Source organism: Rhododendron vialii, chromosome 1a (genome assembly GCF_030253575.1).
Source record: "Rhododendron vialii isolate Sample 1 chromosome 1a, ASM3025357v1".
Lineage (NCBI taxonomy): Eukaryota > Viridiplantae > Streptophyta > Magnoliopsida > Ericales > Ericaceae > Rhododendron > Rhododendron vialii.
In genome coordinates this window covers 16512528-16527065 of record NC_080557.1, presented here as the reverse complement: position 1 = coordinate 16527065, position 14538 = coordinate 16512528, and the positions used below count along the sequence as shown (strand labels likewise).

At 36.5% G+C, this 14538-nt stretch overlaps 1 protein-coding gene across 3 annotated transcripts; it reads right to left on the bottom strand.

Annotated features, from left to right (window-relative positions):
* Window positions 1-618: 618 nt before the first annotated feature.
* On the bottom strand, window positions 619-7331 carry LOC131324646 (protein ROLLING AND ERECT LEAF 2-like). 3 transcript variants are annotated; one of them, XM_058356701.1, is made up of 5 exons: window positions 7167-7331; window positions 4404-5716; window positions 3221-3432; window positions 2352-2575; window positions 619-1751 (listed from the first exon to the last, which is right to left on the bottom strand). In XM_058356701.1, exons 2-5 carry the CDS (start codon window positions 5584-5586, stop codon window positions 983-985), a joined length of 2388 nt encoding a protein of 795 aa, XP_058212684.1. In that variant the 5' UTR covers window positions 5587-5716; window positions 7167-7331; the 3' UTR covers window positions 619-982. The 3 variants fall into 3 exon arrangements, with proteins under 3 accessions (XP_058212684.1, XP_058212673.1, XP_058212694.1); XM_058356690.1 differs by having other exon boundaries at window positions 7094-7185; XM_058356711.1 differs by lacking the exon at window positions 7167-7331 and adding an exon at window positions 7040-7061.
* Window positions 7332-14538: the final 7207 nt, after the last annotated feature.

Genomic DNA, 14538 nt, shown 5'->3' with positions numbered 1-14538 from the left:
ATGTTCTCTCTACTTTTTAACCTCGAATAAATTTTAAACTGGGAGCAAGAGTTCGTTACTGGTACTAAGTCCCTTCGTCATGATTTGTTTATCCAATCTTGAGAAACGAATTCATTTAATTGTAACACGTCCCTAATATGCACGTGCATCACACGTGACAAGGCTTTTTATCTCACATTTGATAGTGCATCTCGTAACCGCATATGTAGAAAAAGAGGGAGCGGGAAAGGAAGAACGCTATTTAATCTCATATATATGTCATTCGGTGCGCTAAATAAATGTGTCTTCTTGTTAGTTTGGGAAAAATAAGTAAAAGAAGATACCACTGAAAGAAAGGGTACAAAGGAAGTCTGACGAGATTTGGTGTTCAAAACGGACAATACAGTATAGGGCGAGAGCGGAACGTTATAGTAACGATTACATCTAAAAAGAAACAACTTCCCATATTTATAACTTCAAACTCTTTTGAAAAAAGGTATTTTATTTCAAGAAAGAAGGCGTAAAAAGGGAAAGCTGGATCATTTAAAAGCCAAATAGATAAACATTTTGGAACACTTAGAAGCCTAAAATTGGATAAACAAATTGAGACTGGGGAGCCCTTAATATTGAAAACAAAAATTTGCAGCAAAATAACCCTCCCTGTATATAAAACACAGTCACAAACTATGAGAAATCTGTAAGGAGAAAGGTTTTTTCACTTGCAACTCCTGATCTCCAAAAAAAAAAAATGAATTTATGCTAGATTACAAAGAAGATGAAGGAAAACAAGGAAGTTCATAGATAAGATGTTACCCCCCTCCTCTCCCCTCCCTCTCATCCTAACTCCAACTAATCCTAATAAGTTACTGGATTTTCTTGGCAAACAACCCCAGCAAAATAGTAGATTTAAGCAAGCAAACTAACCACTCTATATATAATAGTAAGAGATCTGAAAACTGCATATACAACCGTGACCAAAGTACCCCCCACAAGCGCCACGAAATTACGTTTCTGCCACTGCCGAACCGCGCGTCGGCCACTTGGCATTATCCCATTGCTTGACTAGCTCAGCGTACCCTTCAGAGGAACCAACAGCAAACTCTTTGAGTGAACTCACCACCACTGACATTCCAGCACACAGCACCCTGATGGCAACTTCAGCCATTTTCTCTGCACTCATCACCTCCTCCTCCTCCTCTTCCAACTTCCCAACCTCCACCAGCTCCATCCCCCCGCCGCCGCTGCCGCTGTCCGCCTGAAACCCACCTCCGAACCGCTTCGATCCAAACGCTTTTCGCCGGGAATCTTCGTCCCTCAACTGTTGCGCGTATAGGGACCCGACTCCAGAAGCGAAAAAATCAAGTCCATCGAGCACTGGAACCTCACTGATGGCATCAAAGAGCCTGGACCACTGGATGCAAATCCCGACTATCGGTGGGGCCTCAACGGAGAGACGAGGAGAGAACGGTAATTTCGATGAGTCGGAGTCAGATCGAATGCAACGGAGGAGCCAACCTGCCAATGCATGCACGTAGGAGCGTTGAGAAGTGATCCATGACTCGAAAGAGGCCTGCCAATTTTGCAGCTGGGTCTCGAGGTTTGCAGCTGAACGGGCTAGACGGTGTGGATCGCGAGAAGGCGGGATAATGGTGTGATTGTTCTTCATCCTCGACACTTTTGAAGGTGTGCCAGCTAATAAGAGCTTGGCTTCATCTAGCGTACGCTTTTGACATTGATGACACTCTGCCATCACTTTCCACATCTTTGCTAACCTGTTGATCATGAGGATACTAATCAGTATGCACAACAATAATGCCATATGGTCACAAGAAACCCTAAGGCCATTTGAAACCACCCAACTACCCAAGGTAACCCCGAATAAATGAGGTGCCCAACAGACAACAGACACCTAAAGTTAGCAGCTACAATGCAGTTTATGGAAAGTAAGCTGACATTGGCTTGTAGTCCTGCATAAATCGGTCCAAATAATTGTAAACAAGAAGGATATGCTAACTGCATAACTTGTGCATGAATAAAAAAGTATTACAACTCAACACAGACAATGATACATGGAATTTCGTCACTTGGAACTAATGATGCAGTATCATAGGTCAATAATGCATAATTGGGTGACATTGTATGGAAATAGGAGGCTAAATAGTGTTTAACTTGTGAAATGTCGTCCTAGAGTAGTCACAAATCACATGGTATGCATGTAATTATGAAAACTCAAATCATACATTGCTATTTCGATATCATATCATGTAAACAATCCCAACTTGAAGAGTTTCACAAGGGTATGGGGCTCTCAGTTTCACTAAAGATGCTTTAATCTAGTAGTGACAAACGATGATGACTGATAAGTGACGTACCCTTGCAACAATTCTAAAAGCTGAGGATGGAGTTCTTCATCTCGTAAAGTTTCAATCCTTTTTGAAACCGCTTCAACGGAGTGTATTGAAACCTTTATCTGGGTATGCAAATCTCTGATGGATGCTCTTGTTTTATCCACTGAAGAAGGGTCCACTCCTTTAACATCTAGGTTCCTCAATTGCGAACATTTCTTCTCATATGCAATGCGAACGCGTTCTCCAGCCTATTTGAAGCAAACAAGCATGACAATCAGTTCATGATTATTCTGTTATTTTGTTTTGGCAACAAAAGTTTTATGTATATTATGTTAAACAATATGACTTGGTTTAAACAATTGTATGTGTATCTGGGCCATAGTTCCCTGCTATAGTATTATCGCAATTAAAAAAAATTGCAAGAGAAGCAGCTACCTCATTGTTTCAAATTTGCACCAAAAACAAGAAAGTGTTGTAAATGAAATACTTTCAACATTGCAGGTGTCTAGGTCAGAACTTTGAAAAGATTACAGTGTATTTACGTCTGTTTACAGGTCATTACCATGAATAGCTGGTCATGATTGCTACAAGATTCTTACAAGTTCACAAGTTTCTTCGCTGAGAAAGCTAAAAAAAAAAGTGCAAAATTCAAGATATTATGATTTGCAAAAATTAAATTGGATTGAATCTTTTTAGGATTGAGAAACAAAATGACACAAAGAAGCTGGTTGAAAAATAATTATTTTCAGCTCACTTTTCTTTTTCTCTTTACCCTGAAATAAATTAGGTTCCATCTAGGTTGATAGTGTGGCTTTGCAATCGTACAATTATTGTAGAAAGTCACGAAGTCACATTTACAAAACGTATCATGCATAGAAGTTTTAGAGGTGTACCCTGACTTCCTCGTAGAGTTTCTTCTCCCAAGCATATAATCTGTCCAATGTCGATTGGTGGCTACCTGAAAACATACAGGACTCCTCGGAGAAATCACTGCTACTTTCATACCCCTCATCTTTGGTGATTGAAAGGTTGCTTAAGAATCTTGATGACAATGAGCGAGATGAAGCTGAGCGTAACAAAGATGCAGGATTCAAGATTTTCACGGCTGCAAAAGCAAGACAGAGTACATTCAAAATATCACAAAGGGAAAGCAAAAATATCAATATAGGTGATCGGATAAACACTAGGGATGAGTGGATGACTTTAGGCTCCAACTCAGAGACTATTCTTGATTCCTGACATATATCCTGGATAAGAACTATAGAGATCCCATACAGTATTTGCAGTTCAAAAAACAACTGAATTTTCTATACAAATGTCAATGATTAAACATTTCAGAGAGTATGCTGGTTGTCAACGACTTGTTTATCCAGTAATAGTGGCATGATAACAAGGAATATATTAAAGCTTTTATTAAATTGATAACGCAACTACCCTGCCAAAATCTTGACTACTAATTCCATTTTTCCTCCCCCAGAAAATTAAATGATTTGTTTCTGCACAAGCTCTTCTTGCTGAACATGTCAATGCCACAAGTTGGAGCCATAATACATGTTTGTCAGTCTATCTTCAGCTAATAATGGGGCTAAAACTAATCCAGAGAATTGACGAAGGAACGGATCAGGGTTATACAGAAGCAGCCTCAACAATGAATTACTTACGAACATCTTTATGTAATAACTGAACATCATTTCTTAGTGTAATAGTTTCAGGAACATTGGTGTTCACAGATCTGAAAAAGAACAGCAAAGGGACGATTCCATAGAGTGGGCAGAAATTTATTGAAATTCCCAGGACTCAGACCTGTATGTTTGTTTGCATGAACTCGTCAAAGCCATTTTCAAAAAAGTTGAGAAAATATCCTAGTTCTTGCAAGTAATTCTCATTAAAGCTAAAAGCATGAAACATGTAGTCTACTTTCCTTTCTCATAGCTTTCCTAGCTAGATAGGAAATGGATTTCCTTAACAATGTGGCATTGTTTTGTAGAACTTCACTTGGAAGAAAAGGAAGAAAAAACGAAATCAGAACGTAGAACGTGCAGAATAAAGACAGGAAATTGAGCTCAAAATCTCCACCTGTTAGTTCGTTTGAGGTTGACGAGTACTGAGCTCTACTAGCCTCCAACATAGCTGAGACCTCATTTGCTGCACTGCAAATTATCGTGAACTGAGTTTCAAGATCCTTGATAACTTCTGCCATGCTTGTTGGCCTGCGGTTTACATAAACAGTAAACCCTGGTGGTTCCTTATTACCTTCTCGATCGCCAATTGCAGTTTCCTGATTACTAACCTGCCCTACATTTTGTGCTTTTGCTACTTCAATATTCTGTCGTCCACGGGATCTTAATCCTTCCACCTCATGCTCCTCTTCAGTTCCACTTTCTACTCCATTGTCACTATCATCGCTATCACTATCGTCATCCTCAACTAAAACTTCTTCTCTAGCATTGTTTACACCAATGTTAGCTCTCCCTTTTGGCATATTTAAGTTTTTATCTGATCCTTCGTGTTCAGTTTCTTCTTCTAATTCAGGAATTCCTTCCTCTTCTCGAACCTGCCTTAAACCAGTGATGTCATCATCCAGCACAGTCTGATCAAGACTACTCCTGGTGGGATACCCATAATAGTCCAGCGATGAGAAAGGGTTCCAGAACAAGTCCCATTGGGAATTTTGAGGCGAAGGGGGAGGAATATTTGGTCTGTAGTCCCATTGGGAAGTTTGAGGTGAAGGGGGAGGAAAATTCGGTCTGTTGCTGGGGGAATAAGAGAAGAATGAAGAACTCATCATGGGCGAGGATTGCATTGCAAACAAACCATCAATTCCATACTGGTGCATAGGAGGAGGTGAGTAGGTTTCAATTCGAATAGTTTCTGGTGATTGGGGTGCCTCCTCCACGGTAACTGATTGATTCCCACCAGACCTTAGATAGTTTATTTTCAAAGTGGATTTGTGTTTGGTTTCAGATCGGAGAGGTGTTACTGACGAAGACTTTGGAGTCACTGAGATAAAACCCGCACTGGAATTTTTGATGGGTGTGAAAGGAGATAAGTTGTATGAATCTAATAAGAACTCGCGAGGCTCATCTCCTTCTACGTAATCACGAAGAGCAGCGGAAACTTTTTTTAAGGACTGGACATAGGCAACGTGTCCAGATGCAAAATTCATCCTGTGTTCAACAGCTTGTTTGATGAACCTCCTCCGATCCTTACAAAGCTGAACCGCCTCTTCGTTATCCAACTTTGATGTAGAACAGCCCATCTCTGCCTTTATCCCTCTTTTCTTTTCTCGGTTGCGACTCTATGAATGTTTCAGGCTCAAGTCAAAACGGGAATTACGAGAGAAGTGTTTTGTGTTCCTCACCAGTTTCATAAGGAAATTAATGCCCAACCTGTTAAACAGAAACAATCTTAAGAACGCTACATTCCAATTCAAGAGGAAAAAAAACACAAACACGCAGAGGACAAGAAAAGGAAAGAAAATCACGAATATCCGGCTGATGGATCAAACTCAGAACAGCTAGATTTACAGAAATTTGTGATGGATATGTAGGCAAACAAGGAATAACAATTTTCAAAAGATGGGTACTTTTCTTAGTTGCCAAGCCTTAGATAAGTTTAAGAAGAAAACATTCTTTCTCCTTGGTATTTCCGAAGCAAGAAATCTCAAGGGTTTGCTCACTCGTAAGGTCTCTGGAAGGTTTCGGTCTCAAGTTTGAAACCTCTCAGGTGCTATCAATCCCTTAGGGCCGGTCCATCCAGATCTTTACTCTAGCTTTTATTGGAACCCCCGCAAGTGGGTTGTGAGATTGATCCCGCGTAAGCTGGTTCAGACACCTGAGTTGTTAAAAAATATATTTCCAAAGCCAAAATACTCCATTATTGGAACCCTTATCAAGCAAGGGTAACCAAAAAGTGAATCACAATTCTAGAAGAAGAAGATAGAGAAATCTTGTTCAAAGATTATGAGCAAAATTACCAGCAGAACGAAAAATAACGTTGCCGTTCAAACTGAGTGTTGAAGAAGAAGAAGAAGAAAATGACAAAAACAAAGCAAAAGAACACAAAACAAAGATGATTAAGAAGCACGGAACAGAAAAATTATGCAGCCGAATGTTAGCATACTATTAAGAAATATTATGTTACCGTGCAATCTAGATTTTATTATGCTTCCTATTCAGTCTCCGCAATCATTCATGTTTCCTAATTAGTCTTGGTTGTTTTATTATGCATGTTTCCTAGTTGATTTAAGTTTTTTCTGTCAACAAATCTTGTAGCCCATATAAAGGCACGATAAAGTTATGTTTTAGACATAGCAAGTTTTTTGTCAATTCGCTTTGCTTTCCTAACATTGTATTAGAGCCATAAGATTTAGACCCCATAAATTTTCACTCTTAGGCGGATGAAAAAAGTACCAAGCAGAAGGGAAAAAGATACCAATTCACAGCCCATCAAATTAAGAGACGCATTTAAACCGGAAACAAATGTCATGGCAGAATGTCGGGGGAAAAAAAATAGTATAAAACAAAAACAGAGAAGAACATTAACTACTGAATAAAGTAAGTAAAACCCATACGAGAGAATATATTCTTCAATAAGGGAAATCAGTGGAAACCCAATAGAAACACGAGAAACTGAGATCTTATTTCGGCGTAAAATTATGTTTCCGGTCATGAAATCTGGCGTTGAAAAATCTTGCGGAAGTGAAGGAAAACAAGCAGTTCAGAGCAAGAGACCATTTAGTTTTGATGTTCGACGATTTTACTTACACGATCGAACTGGGAGCAGAAATTGAGAGAGAGGACAATGGGGTTGTGGAACGTGAAGGAGGAGAGGAATTACCTGGGTATGATTGGAACGGGGTTAGGAACGGAGCAGCTTGGTTTATTCTGGAGAGAGAGAGAGAGAGAGAGAGAGAGATTTCCGTTGTTGATTGATTAAATGAGCACAACGGTCAAAAAGAGTAGAAACTCAGAGCCTCAAAGTGAAACATAAAAGCAAAATAAAGCTTACAGGTTGGAGGCCAGAAATATAAAGCAACGAATAAATGAGGCTAACGAATATGACGGGCCAGCATTATTGCCCATGTTCGTCTGTTATATTTCCAAAACGCCACTATCTTTCCTGGAGGAGGAGATCCATCAAATTTTTCCTATAAAGCTACAGATTCCCTCTCAAGGTTTGGAAAAGAATTTTTAACCCCCTGAGATTTTGGTGATGCATTTCAACTACGCTCAATCGTTCGAAATGGTTACTCTGGATTGTATAGGATCCATCCCGGAATCTCTAATCGAAATTCTTTAATTTGTTTGAAACATAATTTTAAGGGGGTTTTCGTTAAAAAAATGACGCAGTCGGGTATCGGTAAAGGGCTGATCGACTCGTTAAACTTTTAGTCTCTAATAAGATCTTATTTTCCTCTTTCTACTTCTTTTATTCATTCGCAACTTCGTTCTGAAACATTAGCTCTTCCGAAAAAATCGACTCAGTCAGATATCGGTAAAAGCCTGATCGACTCGTTAAATTTTTAGTCTTTAAATTTGCAGGGCCCTTAAAAACATGTTTTAAATAAATTATTTAAACAAATTAAAGAATTTCGATTATTTGTGTGGGATTTTGGGATGGGTCCAACACAATCCAGAGTAAGCATTTCGAATGGTTGAGTGTAATTGAAATTCATCACCAAAACCTTAAGGGGTTTCAAATCATTTTGCAAACTTGGAGGGGGAATCTATACTTACAAGAAACCTTGGGGGTGTCAATGATTATAGGGTTTGAACTAAAAAATAGCATTCATTTGTGCATAAGTTATTAAATTTATTTGCACCAAATTAAAGATCTATTACATCTTCACATTGGTTGAAATTTTTTTAAACCTATGTGCAAAATAATTATTTTTTTGCTTCAAAAACTACTTGTCTTTTCTTTATTGACTTAACCTTCGATACAGTGGAAATATTTATTTGGTTGGTCCAAGAATAGTGGAAGTAAACGAGTAAGGTTCTATTCCAAAAAAATCGTTTTCCTTTACCATTCCGATCGTATGAGTACATAGTAGAATTGGACTACAAACGATTTGATTCTTAAATATTCTAGAAATGAGGATTAAAATTATTGATGTTGTGGAATATTTGGAATTAGCATGATAATAACTGATCATGAAGTAAGATTCATTACAAATTCCACATCCTTTTGAAATTCATAAAGAAAATTAGAAATCATACCAACTTAAATAAAGAATATAAGAAAAACATGATTTTTTACATAGCTTAATTACTTGTGTACGTCCATCATGCATATGTTCTCTGTGATGATGATTAGTCACAGATTTTTCACCCACTGTCATTAACGATATTTGGAATCACATGATAGGGATATGATTTCATATAGTTTTCAAGGACATCCGTTAGTGGAGGGTGGGGTAGTTTTCTTTTGTTCTTTTGGGTTAAAGGGGTAGGATTTGTTCGGGCCAGTTTATACGCACCTCAATTAATGTTTTCTATGGTCTAGTTAAAGACAGACCATTCACGTCGGGACTAAAAAATTCAAAGAAATTACTTTTTTGAGACCTGACCCCAATAATCGAACGCTGATTAATTGTGTGTGGAGCAAACTCACCAACTAACCGAACTATAAGTGGGGTAGTTTTCAAACTTTTGGAAAACATTGAGGGAGACGTGAGAGGGGTGGTTAAGGTTTCCTGCAGTAAATTAATCATTTGTTTATTATTTAACTTTAATTGAAAAACCCTTGAAAAAATTGTATACATGATAAGAATGGGAGAAACAAAAAGAAAACAATAATGAAATACCATTAAATTTTAGAAGATTAAAACTATTTACAAGTCTAGAAAAATTCGAGCAATGTGGTTTGCAGTTTTCTCAAAGCCTCCACTACATGCTTGGACTTGGATAGTATTTCTTCCGTTCCATTTTGTTTGTTCATTATTTTTTTTATTTTTTTTGTGTCTATTGCCCTTACTAAATAAAAACCAACGAAAGGAAAACCAGGGGCTTCCATAGTGAAACGATTTGAGAGTAAATTACAACATGAATATGGTCGGTTTGGCTTAAATAATAAAAAAAATGAATTATTTTTTTGTCTCTATACAATTTTTTTTCATATTTGTTAGTTTTGTATCATTTTTTTTGTGAATTATTGATTCATCTTGACAAGAGAAATTTAAAAAATAAAAAATTACCATCAAAATCTTTAAAAAATTGGTTAAGGACAAAAATATTCCGAAAACAAAAAGATTTTTCAGATTATTTTTGTCTTCATCCAACTTTTATGTAATTTGGTTCATAACTTTGTCCTTGCTTTTCAAGATAGAACCCGAGGGGAGTGCAAGGTGCGTCATAGCATGAGTGGAAAGTTGACAGGTCGTCGATGAAACCAAGTTGCACTTTAGTTCTTCAATTGATTAATGGGTACTTTTTGAATTTCATGGCAAAGAACTCAAGTTGTAAAGCAGGAAATAAAGGACCACCCACGCAAATCAGATGCAGAGCGGCCGTTCATCTCAGCAATCGACGGCTCGAATATTAATCAATTAATAGACGGTTCAGATTCGTATACGGTCAGATTCAATCCGAAACATCCGTATTGAGATGAACAGTTTCGAATCGGCCGCTCTGCACTGATTTGCAGGAATATTGCAGATGGGGGTTGATTCCAAGATCAATCATCCAGCAATATAATACTACTCTACTACTCCATCAAAAAGAGGCCAGGGTGATGTTAATTTATTGAGATATTGGTGGATTTGCAAGCATGCATGCACGTTTTTTTAAGTATATTAATGGTTCACCAATCCCATGATGTTCAACTGCAATGCATTCTTTTAATTAGTTTTCTTGGATGAATTCTTGACCTATGTTAAAGATTAATTAATTTCTAAAGTTGAAACTTATGTCTCTTAAATCTGCTCGTGAGTCTTGACAATCCATTCATTTAATTAGTATTTCTTTATGTCAATCCCTCATTTCCTTGACCAGCGGAGGAAACTACTCCCTCATTTCCTAAATGATGATGATAGTTGATTATGAAAAGATGTGTAATTAATTGTCAAACTAAAACTAATTAAGAAGAGATTAACTATTGGATTACTAGAGTTTATTCGTGCCTGAAGGCACGACGCGTTTTGAATACAACTAAAATAAATTGCGAAACTATTGACCACCCCCGCCAACAAAACTGATTTATATGGAAAGATTTTTTCTTAAATTAGGATCAAACATTTTTTTTTCTTACCCTTTAATTTGTTTAGTTCACAAAAAAAAAAAACACACACACCAAAAAAATTGAAATTGATCAATCGATAAACAAAAATATTTCTTACCATTTTGTTTAGTTCACAATCTGCCTTGCACTAATTTTATACATGAAATTTTATTACTTTCTGTATTCTCATAACAAAAGAGAGGTGTGATAGGAAAAGTTGAGAAGATTTCGCCTTACTTCGGAGAGAGAGTGCTAATGTTTCAAAAATTACTTCCCTTTCTTATTTCAAAATCCGGCTCTTTTTTTTGGTAATGAAATTTTATTGCTTTCTATCGTTCCATAACAAAAGAGATTACTTTCCTTTCTTATTTCAAAATTTGACTCTTTTTTTTGGCAATAAAATTTTATTATTTTCTACTTCCATAACAAAAGAGAGTCAGAATAAGAAATGTTAGAGAAGATTGAAAAGTTGGATTTTCCCACCCTAGGACTCTTCTCAGCCATAGAATTTATAAGGGATAAGTTTAAGAGTTGAAATAGGAAATGTTAGAGAAGATTGAAAAGTTGAATTTTCCAACCCTAGGATTCTTTTCAGCCATAGAATTTATAAGGGATAAGTTTTGGCCGTTAGATTTATATATATATATATATATATATACAGTCAGGTTCCGGTGAGGGATCCCTTACTTTTTTAAAATGCGGGACTTTTCTTCCCGATTGAATTTCGATGATCCGAGCCGCTCAAAGTGATCAGAACGTGATTTTAAGGGTCCCCGCGAGAAATCAGCAAAAATAAAGACCGGGAAGGGCTTCATCCGAGCAGTTTTCATTGAACGGTTCAAAAAAAACTGCTCGGATGAAGCCCTTCCCGGTCATTTTTTTTGCTGATTTCTCGCGGGGACCCTTAAAATCACGTTCTGCACACATTGAACGGTTCGGATTTTCAAAATTTGATTGGGAAATGAAAGTCCCTCATTTTAAAAAAATGAGGGATCCCTCACTCGATAATTTGTGTATATATATATATATATATGATTTTAAATACTGAACTGTTTTATTATATAAATTGGTTATTGTGGATTATTGGTTTGTTTCGATAAGAGAAATCAGAAAAAGATAAATAATATTCAAAACTAAAATTTTTTAAACAAAGGAAGACAAAAAAAAAACAGTCTAGTTCTGATTATCATTATTATTTTTTTTAAATTTGTGTCATCAAGACGAATCAATAATCCTCAAAATATTGGCACAAAATTAACAATGGTTGTGCTAACCGGTGCATGCTAACCTTCTTTAAGAAATTGTAAGATATGTTGTCACCCATCAAGTTATGACTTCACACGCCTTTGGCTGATTGTTGCATTACTCCAACTTCCAGCACAACTTTCGAAACCATCATTGTTGTTTTGTACTCCATCAAAAATAACACTTTTAACCCTAAGTTGTGTTTTCCATTTACCCCTTCTACTTTTTAACCCTATGTTGTGTTTTCCCATTTTACATTGGAAACCCAATCCTAACAAGTTACACCAAGTTACCTGATAAAAGTCTTAAACCTCAAAACGCAATTGTATCATATCCATACTATTGGAGTACATTAATTTGGAATCCTACAAAAAGTTAACTTGAGTTTAGCTTAAATTTATTTATTTGGAAAAATGATTTATGTTTGTTGTTGTACTCTTTTTTTTTTTTTTTTAGTTTTTGTCAAAGTACTAGACTATTTCAATTTTTCCAAGCAAGAAAACAAAATGGTCTTTCTTTTTGTTTTCCTTCTATCAATAGTATCTTTTTGTTATTTTTTTATCACAAAATTTTTACCTTTTTAATCCTCTTATCAAGATGAATCAAAAAGTGATCATGAAAAAACAGATTGAAAAAATAAGATGACCCTTTAGGATTGAGAGCCCTAGAGCAAAATATTAATGATGACCCTTTAGGATAAATTGACCAAAGAATAAGATCTTTGCATCGGTTCAAACGAATTAAAAATTAGAACACTTAATTTTTTTAGGCTATTTATATATTGTCAAATAACGAAATAAAAACAGGCTAAAAAAAAGGGGTCATTACCAAAAATAAAAACAGGGTTAAGATCGAAATATACCACAGTTATCTCTTATCCACCCATATCAACTACTACCTAAACTAAGTATAAGCTAATCTCTCATTCTTAACTAATTCCCACATCGGGAGTTTGGGTTTGTGTGTGTGTGTTTAAAGAGTTTACTCTACCTCTCCCTAGTTAGCATTGCCTAGGTGAGTTGGTAGATGAAGTTACCCTCTTACTCTCCCTCAAAAAAACTAATTCCCCTTATACCATATTATCCCTTCAAGTATAGAACTACTCTCAAAACACACATTCAAATGTACAAACACTCACATAAAGAATCACACCCACGACATATCTATTTGCATAGTCACATCACAAGTATAGATTGACCAAAGAATAAGATCTTTGCATCAGTTCAAACGAATTAAAAATTAGAACACTTAATTTTTTTAGGCTATTTATATATTGTCAAATGACGAAATAAAAACAGGCTAAAAAAAAGGGGTCATTACCAAAAATAAAAACAGGGTTAAGATCGAAATATACCACATTTATCTCTTATCCACCCAGATCAACTACTACCTAAACTAAGTATAAGCTAATCTCTCATTCTTAACTAATTCTCACATCGGGAGTTTGGGTTTATGTGTATGTGTTTAAAGAGTTCACTCTACCTCTCCCTAGTTAGCAATTATCTAGGTGAGTTGATAGATGAAGTTACTCTCTTACTCTCCCTTAGAAAAACTAATTCCCCTTATACCATATTATCCCTTCAAGTATAGAACTACTCTCAAAACACACATTTAAATGTACAAACACTCACATAAAGAATCACACCCACGACATACCTATTTGCATAGTCACATCACAAGTATAGAACTACTCTAAAAACACACATTTAAATGTACAAACACTCACATAAAGAATCACACCCACGATATACCTATTTGCATAGTCACATCACAAGTGTGAGAGCTCCACACACTTGTGAAATGGAAAAATGAGAAAAGCGAGAAATGTGAAATAAAGAATATGGATTAAGAGTATAATTTGTAAAAGTATCAAATGCACAATGATGTTATGTGAAATAAAGAATATGGGTTAAAAAGTGTAATTTGTAAAAACTATCCAATGTGCAATGATGTTTGTCGCATTGGCCAGAGTACGGCAATGTCCTAGGCGTCTCAAATCCTGCTTAGCCGGTCAATTAAAGTAACATAGTACTTTTATCTAGCGCTATGCGGCGCCAATTAGCATTTGTGGTAAGAAAAAATTTGACTCAAGGAGTGATCTAAACGGATTAGCAAGCCAAACCAAGAGTTTTTGAAGGGTGTATTTGTGCACAGCACGGTCTCCAAGTTTTAGATTGTGCATTCAACGGTTCGGATCTCATTTCGATAATGAATGGCTCTAGATTGTTAATTGTCAAGATGAGATCCGAACCGTCGAATGTACGATTCGATGACTCGGAAGTGCGCAACATGGAGCTCACTGCATGACACCAACCCGAGCTAATCTCCTCTCTGCACTTTTTCCTTCAAACCCCACCAAACCCGATTGGAGAAAATTAACGGTGTGACAAAGAGGGGGTTTAAAATATAGGAACACGAGATATCAGGGACAGGGTCAGGTCTTCATTTACCAATTTTTATTGTTGAACTTGTTTCCCAGCCATCGCTTGAAAAAAAAAAAACTTATTTACGGAGGCTCAATAAAAAAGTTTTTACAGCGTCTAATCTTGCGTATCCGAAAGTGTTTTGGACGGTCCAGAGAAGAGTTTTTTTTAAAAATCCGGACCATTAATTATCGAGACGGACGAGTGAGACTGTGCGATGAGTAAATAACTTATTCACAGAAGATCTGTGAATGAGTTATTCTCGCCATCGCTTACTAGCTAGGTGTAATAATTTATGACGTTTATATCAAGTAATAGGCCCC